The 12643-nt window shown below is 42.5% G+C and overlaps 1 protein-coding gene across 3 annotated transcripts; it reads left to right on the forward strand.

Moving 5' to 3' along the window:
• Positions 1–1136: 1136 nt before the first annotated feature.
• Positions 1137–9787, forward strand: LOC125530095 (transcription initiation factor IIA subunit 1-like). Of its 3 annotated transcripts, none has more exons than XM_048694484.1 (11): positions 1137–1402; positions 1508–1696; positions 1791–1958; positions 2047–2101; positions 2219–2277; positions 4075–4200; positions 8550–8681; positions 8760–8814; positions 8912–9108; positions 9211–9294; positions 9504–9787. In XM_048694484.1, exons 1-11 carry the CDS (start codon positions 1283–1285, stop codon positions 9525–9527), a joined length of 1209 nt encoding a protein of 402 aa, XP_048550441.1. In that variant the 5' UTR covers positions 1137–1282; the 3' UTR covers positions 9528–9787. The 3 variants fall into 3 exon arrangements, with proteins under 3 accessions (XP_048550441.1, XP_048550442.1, XP_048550443.1); XM_048694485.1 differs by having other exon boundaries at positions 8763–8814; XM_048694486.1 differs by lacking the exon at positions 8550–8681.
• Positions 9788–12643: the final 2856 nt, after the last annotated feature.

The raw sequence follows: 12643 nt of genomic DNA on the forward strand, positions 1-12643 counted from the left end.
CATGTACATGATGCCAAAGTGTAGCCGTTGATGGTGAGCAGCAAGCAGGTGCAAAACTCCACCTCTTCAGACTAGATTAACACAGATGCATCAAACTCTTCACATGGAGATTATACTTTGAGATAATCTTGTGCAACAGCAAAAGCATGGTGCAGAAAATACTAAACTCATCAAATAGCACATAGACATGCAGTATACTAACCCTGTTTGTTTCCCGACATCACAAGTACTAATCAAACAACACATATATTTCAACTCTATTCCTGAATCTTTGTTTGCACCACATAATTCCGTTCTTACTACCAACGAGTCAACAAGTATTCAACGATTTCAATGAAATTCAGTGGTTGTACTACTTGCACATTAACATTTAGATAGATCACAACCAACTAGCCAACCAAGTGTTGGCAATCATCTAGTAGCACACAAACAATTACTAATAGCACTACTTGGAGATACATAGGCAGAGTTAGCGACCACCAATAGGAGACACCAGCAGCCAACAACATTTGCCACAACAAGCGACGCAACATCAGTCTATGAGGAGGTGACGACCTTGGTGCCCTTGGAGACGCCATGCTTAGCGAGGTCGCCGGGGAGGACGAGGAGGCAGCCATGGCCGGGCGGATTGAAGAAACCTAGACGACAAGGGGAATGGAGTAGAGAGGAGGCGAGGCGAAGGAAGGAGAGAACTTACCGTCGGGAAGAAGTCCAGTATACCAGAGGAGGTACGCCGGCGTCGAGGCGTCGGGCAGCGACGTGGAGTCGAGCGGCGGCAACGTCTCTCCTCCAAATCCTCGAGTCCTCCCTCGAGGGCTGAGAACCGCGTGGATAGAAGGGGTTCGACGGGGATCGAAAGGGATGAGCTATGAAAACCACATAAAACAAATGAGCCGTTCAACTTTCACGAGGTTTCTGGCCCTGCGGGGTTAATCCTCTCAAAACCCTCTCAATTCCCTTGTATCAAACGAGGCCTTAAGAATTCCCATGCCCTTTCTCCAAACACGCTGTTAGAAGCGCGAGTCACAACGGACCACGAACGAACATGTGTCTTTTTCCAAAACCCCCCGGGGCGGTGCCCGGGCCCAGCCAGTGGCGGAGAGGGGCTACAAATCCCCCGGCCACGTGCCGCCACCGGATTGCAAACCTATTTATATTCTCTCCTTAATTCCCCATCCGTCTCGTCCGCCTCCTCCTCCCCGTTTCCCCTCTCTCCGAGCTGCAGCCCGCCTCGCCGTCGCTACCTCCCACGCAAACCCTAACCCTAGGCACCGCCGCCGCCATGGCCAGCGGCAACGTGTCCACCGTCTACATCTCCGTCATCGACGACGTCGTCGCCAAGGTTCGTGAGGACTTCATTACCTACGGTGTTGGCGATGCCGTCCTCAACGAGCTCCAGGCTGTAAGTTCTGCCGATTTGTCGAGCCCCTTGTACTAATACCTCTCGAATTGCTGGTTAATTTGTGCGATTTGACGGTTGCCTTTCCGATCCGGCTGAAAACCCTAGCTCTGGGAAATGAAGATGCTGCACTGTGGCGCAATCTCAGGGAACATCGACCGCAACAGGCCCCCCCCCGCTTCCGCTGGAGGCGCTCCTGGTGCTGGCGCGACTCCACCCGTGCACGACCTCAACGTGCCCTACGAGGCCACGTCCGAGGAGTACGCCACCCCAACCGCCGACATGCTGTTCCCACCGGTGAGGCAAAATCCCTCGATTATCCTCCAAATTGGCCGCGATCTATGTGGTCGACATGCAGGGTGTTGATGGGGTTGGTTGTATTTGGTTGCAGACGCCGCTGCAGACCCCGATCCAGACACCACTTCCAGGGATTGATACAGGGATGTATAACATACCCACGGGGCCGTCGGACTATGCCCCATCGCCGATCAGTGACATGAGAAACGGGATGGGGATGAATGGGTCTGATCCAAAAACTGGCCGACCAAGCCCTTACATGGTAAAGTGAATTTGTACCTTTTCTGGTTTGTGTGGAGGTGATTTTGTTTGTTTTAGTTGAGATTGATGTTTGGAAGTTTGTTTTGCAGCAACCTCCATCGCCCTGGATGAATCAGAGACCACTGGGGGTTGATGTGAACGTTGGTATGTGCCTATGTTATGCCCCTTCTTGTTCTCGGCATGGCCTTCATCTTTGTCTGGTTGGAGCAATATTGATCGAGGAAAGCAATGATGGTTTGGACAATTTTAATTGATGTACAGCTTACGAGGAGAGCCGTGAGGACCCAGACCGGATGATGCAACCTCAGCCATTGACTAAGGTGAAGGATGAGCTTACAGCACTGTTGTACTTTCTTTTCTTCCTTTTCACTAGTTATCAATATCTGTTCTGTTTTCAGAGACATTGGTCCTGCTGGTTTTTTCTATTGGGTTACTATTCTATACTGTAGTTAGCTACAAAGCACTGGTCTGTTTTATTCCCAATTGTTGCCTGTGTGAAAAGAAAGAAGGCCAAAACTGCCGATTGTCCGTCCTGATACAGGGGGGACACGTGATACGCGTATCCTGCAGTATCCTATCTTTTTTGAATTAAAAAACGAAATTAAATCGGGCTCTGGCCTACACACGGTGTGGACATGGTGGGGACTCGGCAGCCAGCCTCCAGCGGCCATGCCACTGCCCAACTCTCCTGCCGATGGCAACCGTGCGGAGGAAGAACATCCCGGCGGAGGAAGATTGCAAGGTGACTGATGAGGGAGAAGCTCCGGGCAGGGAGAAAGATGGGGACTGCAGCGGTCAGCGAGGAAGAAGATTTGGGCAGACTTAGAGATGGTGATGGAAGCTGCCGATGCAAGAAGGTACATGCGGTGGTGCGGTCGTTTCTTCTCCTCTCTGCAGGCGGCTGGAGAAAAGGAGTACGAGAATGGGAAGTAGGAAATGGCTGGAGAGCTACTAGTCTAGGGTTTTCTGGAATTGGGCCTTACATGGGCATCGGAGGCCAGAGAGCTACATGGGCTCTGAGTGGACTGCTCAAAGTCTTTAATCAATAGAAATGCGACAACATATAACTAAAAAAATCTCTCATCTAAAAATTATCTTTAAATATTTATTGCATGATGTCTATTTTTCTAAATACTTAATATACCCTGACGTATCGCCGAATTGCTGTTATCAAAAAATGCCGTATCCCGTGTCACCGTAGTTGTATTGCCATGTCTGTATCTCTGTATCGGTGCTTCTTAGGTAACCCACATATCTGGAGTTCTCAGCACATTAATAACTTCCACCAAAAAAAGGACACGTCGGTTACTAGCTATCTGACAATTGTGTTGGCTCTTTCAGTCTGGAAGGAACAATAGAACTTGTGCTTATTGCTCTGTCTGAATGATATTTAGGAATATTGGCTGATGATCCTTCCACAATACCAACTATATATTTTACTAGCTTCTTCACCTGCGTCATTTGTACCACAGTATATTTGAAATAATTGCACCATAAGTTTGCACACATAGCACATTACTCTAATGGCACCATGTCTTGTTGATGTCATAACAATCTAATAGTCAAGTAGTAAAGCATCTATTTTCTATGTTGCTGCTTTTATTGTTCCTGACCTTTGGGTTGTGATAGGCAAATGAAAACAAAGTGGATTTAGCTTGGCATATGGTGAAACGAAGATCCATAGGATTTTTCATAATGCTTTGTATACTGGTGTCAGTCTGCATGTTGTTATTTGGCAGAGCAATTTTGACGGCTCTATTTATAATGAAATGAAGTTTCACTTGTTTTGTTGCTAGTTATGTGTTCTCAAATGTACCTCCATCATATATGCAACTTCTGAAGCTCAACATTTCTTTAGCAAGAACATTGAAATGATGTACACATGTAAAAATACATATCAACTACATGCAGTTATCACACAAACGTGTGAAACTAGTTATGGATCGATTGCAGCTTTAGACCATGAATTTTATCTTTGCTGAATCGTTGTAATCCAAGTTGCCGGATTATCAGCTAATGACAGAAGTGTTGAATCCATAATAAAATAGTATTATCAGAATCCTGATTTCCACTATATATGCTATATGCATTTATGCGTACTTCATTTCAATTTGTAGGATTTTCTGATGATGTCTTCTGGAAAACGGAAGAGGGATGAATATCCTGATCAGCTTCCTTCTGGTTCATTTGTGCCACAACAGGATGGATGTGCAGACCAGGTTGCCGAATTTGTGGGGTCAAAGGTACTGTTCAAAATTCTTTATAATATTTTTTTCACTTCTTAATTACTATGAACGTGCGGGGTGGATAGTTGATGATAGAGGGACTGTTTTATTTGTGTTACTATAATATTAGAGTTTGTTTGGATGGAAGGTGGTTTAGAAACAACGTTATCCGAAAACCACAATATTATAACATGCAGGCATGGAATGCCACGGTATAGAGACACTACAGTAATTTACACTATTGGGAAAACCAATGGGTGACACTACAGCAATCTACACTATTGGAAAAACCAATGGGTGTTTGGCAATTGTTGTATTAAGTAGAGTGTTATGTTTTGTTTTATATTATGTTAACAACTAACCGTTGAAAGGAATTCAAATAATTTCATGTGATAACGTGCACAATTTGGCTTAGCTTGTGTGTTAACACCGGTATATTAAAAGAACACTAGTATCACAATTCATGGTTACATATCTTAATCAAAGTATCTTGTTTGTAATCAGCATCGAATCTGTGTAACCAACCGAGGTAAGAGACACACACAACTCACTCTGTCGATTCAATGCGTATACGCATACAAGGCCACAGAACCAATTTTGACCCTGTGCATAGACTGGCTGTGACTGCAAAGAACAGAAATTGACATATCTCATAACTTATGGTACATGCTATAGTTAGGAAAGAAATGAATTAATTAGTACCGTGAAACATCACGAGAGTGCATGGTTAACCATGCCTTATGACCTAAGCCCAGAAGAGACACAATGGACGTGAGAGGCCAACATGATGCAAAGCATTTTTACAGTTTTTTGTGAATAGCATGGTTTTGTGAAAACTTTTATTCCCTCCATCCAGATATATAGGGCCTAATTCATTTTTCAATGTTGCCTTTGGCCATCGATAAGATTAGTAATATATGATGAGATGTATGATGTAAAAATTATATAATTAGAAACTTCTTTCACATACGAATATAACAGTATGTTTTGTGTAACATGCATGTCATATAACATTACTCTAACCCATAGTCAAAGGTAACCCCGAAAACCGTATTAGGCCCTATATATTTGGATGGAGAGAGTATATTAAATGCTTTGAGGTGTTTGGATGAAAGAAATCCCAGGTTGCTCTCGTACCGTAATATTTTTGTGGTATCTGAAAAAGAGGCCCGGGCCTCTTTTTTCTAAACCGAACCGATAAAAATCGTGGGGCAGAGCGCTCAGCCTGTTGACGTTGCCTTCTATGTCCAGATCAGAAGATCTCAGATGCGATTGCCGTCTCCTTTGTCTGTCAATCTATCTGTTAAATGAAGTATAATCCATCTCCTGTTATTAGGTGTTTCATTTTTAGGTGATTAGTTTTTCTACGGACACCACTGTCGGTTGGGATGACAGCACATGCTACTATCCAACGGCCTTACACACTTTTATCAGGTCGCGGGCTGCTGATTACGGGAGTAGCACATGACTCAAACGAAGCTTGCCCATGGAGTAGATCGATTGATCGTTGGAGCACACTCATACGCATCAGGCTGAAGGCTAGCTAGCGTAGTGATTCTATATGTCCATAGGTGCACTTACATGCACAAATGATTTTGCCCCGGCTAGGAGAGAACTTTTAGTGCATGGCATAGCTGCATGCATGGGGCGGCCGTTTCTACACGCAGATCAGTTCATTGAGTGTAGCTGAGTTAGGTGCAGCAAGTCAAAGCTAAGGCCTAAGGTATTCATTGCGCACACATTGGAAACCTTAGGTTTCGAATTACTACGGCATCGGTGGTTATGCCAAAACTGAGAAAAACAATGGTTTTTATCGTAGTATTCATTGCCCACACATTGGAAACCTTAGGTTTCGATTTACTATGGCTTTGAAAAAACTGTGTTACCAAACTAGGCTATGTTTTTGATAGCAAAGTATTGAAAAACCACAAAGTATAGAAACACTAGGCTATGTTTCGATAGCAAAGTATTGAAAAAAACAAAGTATTAGAAAAACTACAGTAATTTAGCCTGTAGGTACAAAATATCACGGTTTTGACATAACAGGGTATTTTGGATTATTGTGAATACTGTGGGCCTTTTTGTAAGAGCGTGTATGGAAAAACGTAAAATTAGCTAACAGCTGTTTGAAGCAGTTGCAAACGCGCGTGTTGCTAGCTAGCTAGGCATTGTAAACTGCTAAACGGCCATGCACAAAGCACCGGCATGAACAAACTAGTACAACCATGCACTTACTAAACGGCTAAACTGGATGCGCCATGCACAAGCTCGGTGTTACACTCTCCAAAGGGGAGGATGCAGTCGAAGTACCACAACATGCAGCGCGAGGAGCTAGGACCTGATGGCATAGCTGGCAGTGCAACAGGTGGCGAAGCTGTCTGTGGATGGGAGCGGGAACGGCGTGGCCTTTTTCTGCGTCACTGTCCAGGGGCATCAGGAGCTGCGCGTGACTAGAACCGCATGACCAAGCTTGACGCCCTGCATTGGATCTGACAGCCGCATGCGCTTGCTCTTGGGACGTAAGCAACCTGACTATCTTGTACGTGGAATTGCGGCAATGATAAATTCGCGCGACTGAATAGGATTGTATTCTTGCTGCTTGATTTTTGGTGAGCAAGGTGTGGTTCCATTCGTCTCGGCTGGCACGGAGGCATCATATGGCGCCCACGGTGGAGTTGCACCATGGGGTGCTGGGCCTACCGTGTAGTCCTACAAACAGCTGCGCTGAGACGCCACCACACCATGAACGGAGCTGAGCGAATGGACATGCATGAGGGGGAACGGCACGGAGGCAGGAGGAGGGAGGATAAAGGACAATGGGCTCATCTTTGTTCTCTCAGCTGCTGTCTCTTAGTTTCTCCATGGCTGCCAACAGTGACATCTCTAGAGACGAGAGGTCGGTGGTGTCAACATGGGACGAAGGCCGAGTTGTTGCGAGTAGCTAGCAAAGAAAATAACGTGTGACATGCTCTTTTTATTTTTGCTTGCTGGGATTCTTTATTTTAGAAAGAGGAAATACCCTGATTTTTGGAAATACTCTAGTATTAGTACCTAGGTTTTTGGGGGTAGCCAAACATGTTTCAGTAATTAAGACTATGATACTTAGATAAATATATAGTATTCTCAGTATACTTAGAAAATACTTTGTTATCAAGCAGGGCCTAAAAGTATTTAATACTACAGCTTTTTATAAAAAACATAGTATTTCAGAAATACTTTGTATCCAAACGGGCCATTAGTTAATTGACAACTGGTATTATTATGATTATGGACTAAGTTCATTGAGTTTGTTACCTATGGGCCTGTTTGAGTTGGGAACATTCTTTTGTGTGAGCTTTAGTATTTACTTCAATTTGTACCAAATACCTAAGCTCACAAAACCCCCAATCCAATGCTATATCGATGACAACAATTTCATTTTCCTCAACTTGTTACTACCTCTAATTTGATTTGAATAGTCTAGATTTATATGTCATCTAGTTGCCAGGTGAATAATATAGTGATACCTCATAAGTTGGCTGTTTAATAATTTTTGTTATGTGCTAGTTCATCATCTGTAAACCTAATATTTTTTGGTCCCAGATTAAGTTCCCAATCACTTCACATATTAATATGTTCAGTGTATTTTACTAGGATGTTGCATGAATGTTTTTCCTGAAGTGCCTGCTAAATTATGAAAATGACATGATGAACTTAATTTTAAAGAGAATTGCAACTAATCTGGTTGATATATGTTATGTTTAACCACTGAAGGATCAAAGGATAGTATCTAAGCTGGCAATTTTTGGCATGCAGGCCCACACTTCATCCATCTTTATGCTAATATATTAGTACATCACCAGACACTCTGTATTTACTATTTTAGCACAAATGTTCAAATTTGGATTTCAGATTTCTCTACTTTTTCTAAATGTTTCTCTACTTTTTCTAAATGTCTTGGAGCTTCCTGAAAAAGCTCCCTATTGCTTAGTGCTAATACTGGACACTGACGTATTGTCAACGCTAACACGTCAATGAACTTAGGGCATGTACAATGGTTGATAAGATAGTCTTATCTTGAGTCTTGCATGTAATTTAGAGATGACAAAAAAATATATCTACAATGGGTCATCTCTTAGCCTTATCTTCAATAACTAGCTATTCCTAAAAACACGGTGAGACATATTATGCTAAGATTTCATCTCTTGTCTCCTCTTAAATAAGAGAAGACAAGCCTTTTATTATGAGTTCTCTCTCCTCCACCTCATCATTTATCCTACGTGGCACTCCTAAGATAGCACCATTGTACATGCCCTTGGTGCTAATACTGAGTTTCTATTTGTGTTCGTTTTCGGAAGTTCATCCTCCTTTTTTGGGTCTTTATTTAGGATAACGCACAACAGGTGTGGAATTCCATCATGAACAAGCAAGAATCAGTAACGAAGACACTTTCTATCGAAGAAAGCACAATACCACCACTTCTTCCTCAACAGGACGGGATACAAGATGATTATAACGATGTATATAACTCGAGACCTCGATCGGTCTATCTTGCATCTTCAGATTCTTTGACTAAACATGATTCTTTTATGTTTCAGCAGTTTTTCTTCCCAGGAGTTCCAACCGAAGACTACAATACCCCTGGGGAATCTTGTAAGTTTCTCATGAATTGTGGACATCGTTCTGGACCTTAACACATAATTTTTTTTATGTGTCGAGTGTTCTTATCAGTCATATTTTGATGTGTTAGCGGAATATCGAACTCCCACACCTGCTGTTGCAACACCAAAGCCAAGAAACGATACGGCGGGTGATGATGATGATGATGATGATGATGATGAACCTCCTCTTAATGAAGATGATGATGACGATGACGAGATAGATGACTTACAGGATGGCGATGAGGAACCTAACACGCAGCACCTTGTCCTTGCACAATTCGACAAAGTAATACTGCTTCCTTTTTATTTAGATAATGTTGGCTCAACAGTATCTGCTTTACCTCTAGTTTCAGGCCCTTATGTCTTATCTCTTTTGCTGGTTTACTAGGTAACAAGGACAAAGAATCGCTGGAAGTGCACTTTGAAGGATGGAATCATGCATTTGAATGGCAGAGATGTTCTATTCAACAAGGTGGGTATCATAATGTTTTGGTCAAACTTGTGAATGTATGATTTCCTGATCTTTGGATCTGTCGTGATACAAACATGATTGAGCAATTGAACTGTTGTTTCTTGCTACTTGGTCACACACCTGAACTTTGTAAGCAACAAGTTATAATTCTTCAGTGCTCTTCACTTGATGCAATGCTCTTCTTGCTGACTCTGCGTTACTGTTTGCAGGCTTCAGGAGAGTTTGATTTTTGAATTTCATGGTAAAGATGATATTTTAGGTGCCTACTGTATCTACTTGTCTTTAACATAAGGAAGGAAAGGTGACAAAAGGCTGGTGCTGTGGCGAGTTTGGCACTATGATCATGTGTCATGTTTTCCTGTTGAGGCTTGCTTCACCCAGTTGGTTTGTTTACCATAACTCATGTCACTGTAAAAATGGTACAGTTGGGACGGTTGTGGATATTTTCTTGAGATGCTCACTTAAAGCTGGTGGAACGATCGTATCTCATAAATCATCCTTTTCCCGTCCTATTATAGGTGATACTAGTAAGGTGCCCGTGCGTTGCCACGGAAAAATAAATATAGTTCACACAACATATACATATAAATAATTGATCGATCTCTCACCCAATCCTCAATTCCCAATCCTCCCACAAAAAAACATATGCTCCTAACTCTTAAGCAAGGGTAATGGCTCTTTTTCATCTACACCCATCGTTCTATTTGTATCTCTATTTTTAACTATGGCATGAATGAAATGTCTATAATCCCTCCCTCTTTTAGATAACTTGCTCCGCTCCATAGCAAATTCAATAGAGAACAAATATTATTATACTTAACTCACAATATGGTCACAAGAATGTCACGGTAGATGCAGAAGTGTGGCCTTGTCATATTGTTCTTTCCATTACCTATGCAGAAGTGTGGCCTTGTCATAGTGTTCTTTCCATTACCTGAAGACAAGACATGCATGGACATCTTGTATAATTGACACAGTGTTTATTCAAATGGAAAATTAAATCACATAAAAGACTATTTACCTTTCTTCGAGTAGTAGAGAACCACATAACTTTCAGTCCAGACTTCAGAGAAGAGAAGAAGGGACAAAATTACAATCTCACAGATAGGTGATACAACATAGTGCTCCAATTTCTAAGGAGCCCTTTCTTAATTTCATTTGAATACTTGTTGGACCACAACATAAGATCATCAGCAATCTTGCTAGCAGTAATGTGCAATTCCTCAAAAATATCACAGAAGAGCTTGGAGTTCATGCGCTTCGATATAATCCAAAGGACCGCGATAGGCACAGTAGAGTGAATCTTGTCGAAATAATTTTCTTCCTAGAGATTTTTGACTGAATCATCATTGTGTGTATGAAAACTCTGAAGTTCAGAGCACAGCAATGGTCCCAGTAGAGAAACACAGCTAGCAAAGAAGGATAAATAGGAGCATATTTCTCAACTTGGAGGTGTTGTTGTTGCTGCACTGAAATGTCTGAACATCACTTTCTCTACCTTCTCTGAAACCTGAAATATGCAGATGTTAGAAACCTTCTAATTTGTATATGATGATATTAAGAAAAGAGAAAAAGAGTATCAAGAACAGATTCATAATTTTGGCTGTTAGCCATTACAAGCTTCAATATATCTATCTCTGTATGTTGCAATCAATCATAAATGAATAGTAGTATTATCATTTAGCTATTTCATGGAACAATTTCTCTGAACTTTCTTGCTTCAAAGTTGTCAGAAGTTCTAGCCTTGATAAAGACATGTACTAAAAGTTCTAAAAAATAACCAAAAACAAAAAGGCATATCAAGACATATTACACCATTGTAGTAATGTAATGGGTATTATCGATCTTCTCAAACATAATAAGAAGGGCTAGCTTATAATCTGAAAACATCGTTTTACAACTCAATAAGTATTAGCAAACATGACATGATAGCAGGAGTATTATGATCAATTTTACAAAATTGGGAATAATGTAGCATGGCGTTCAACTTTTTTGGGCAAGTGATGTTCAGCTTGTTCATTTTGATCTTACCAAAAGGATCAACGTAATGCAAGACATGGGAACTCAACCAAGAACACATTGGTGCCTATCAATACCTCCCAATTGGATTTTGCCTTAAATCAGTGCAGTGGTGGTAGGGGAGCACATGTGTGTGTACCTGCGCATGGTCGTGACAATCGGTTCGGATAAAGCAGTGTCCTTACTGGCGCCTGGGTGGAGGAGCCGGCTAACATGGACAGCACACGCTCAGCCGTCAAGGCAGCGCCTAGTCAAACCATCATGGGACCACACAGGGAGATGGGGAGCAGCTGCATGACGAAAAAAATTGGGAGGCCAGAAGCACATTGGAAATCCATCAAGACTTGGCCTGCAGTGTTGGAGTATATAGTAAATGTTCTCAAGACTTTGCAGATTCAACTTCTCAAGCAAAATCATAGTAAAATTGAATCATTTTACACATTATGAACATTCAAAAGCAGATAACAAACCTATTATGCGTTTATTCACTGTCGCTAAAATTGTATCTGACCATTAGGTGAGGAAGTCACCAGACAAGCTGTTATGCATATTGAACATGTACACAACACTCATGGGTGCTGCCCCTGCGCCACAACAAAATCTACCATAAAAAATCAATCAGGGGAGAGCATGCTCATGCCACTGAACTGTCACGCGACCCGAAGGTTGCCGTTTGCCACGGGCGCGTGATGGCCGGTGTCGGTGTCAAAACCGGCGGATCTCGGGTAGGGGGTCCCGAACTGTGCGTCTAGGCCGGATGGTAACAGGAGGCAGGGAACACGATGTTTTACCCAGGTTCGGGCCCTCTTGATGGAGGTAAAACCCTACGTCCTGCTTGATTAATATTGATGATATGGGTAGTACAAGAGTAGATCTACCACGAGATCAAGGAGGCTAAACCCTAGAAGCTAGCCTATGGTATGATTGTTGTATATGGAGTTGATTGCCTATGGACTACAACCCTCCGGTTTATATAGACACCGGATAGGGTTAGGGTTACATAGAGTCGGTTACAATGATAGGAGATCTTGAATATCCGCATCACCAAACTTGCCTTCCACGCCAAGGAAAGTCCCATCCGGACACGGGACAAAGTCTTCAATCTTGTATCTTCATAGTCCAGGAGTCCGGCTGAAGGTATAGTCCGGCTACCCGAACACCCCCTAATCCAGGACTCCCTCAGTAGCCCCCGAACCAGGCTTCAATGACGACGAGTCCGGCGCGCAGATTGTTCGGCATTGCAAGGCGGGTTCTTCTCCAAATCTTGTGTACCTGTAGGAATAATGTCTGATTTTTGTAATGTAGTGCTCCTTGGCTTCCACGCCCAATA

This window comes from Triticum urartu, unplaced genomic scaffold (genome assembly GCF_003073215.2).
Source record: "Triticum urartu cultivar G1812 unplaced genomic scaffold, Tu2.1 TuUngrouped_contig_6065, whole genome shotgun sequence".
NCBI classification, from domain to species: Eukaryota; Viridiplantae; Streptophyta; class Magnoliopsida; order Poales; family Poaceae; genus Triticum; species Triticum urartu.

Bases quoted from the DNA above. Each gene is read 5' to 3' on its own strand.
- LOC125530095 (XM_048694484.1), top strand. From the start codon at position 1,283: ATGGCCAGCGGCAACGTGTCCACCGTCTACATCTCCGTCATCGACGAC. The intron at 2,102-2,218 runs GTATGTGCCTAT...ATTGATGTACAG, and splicing joins GGGGGTTGATGTGAACGTTG to CTTACGAGGAGAGCCGTGAG. The intron at 4,201-8,549 runs GTACTGTTCAAA...GTCTTTATTTAG, and splicing joins CCGAATTTGTGGGGTCAAAG to GATAACGCACAACAGGTGTG.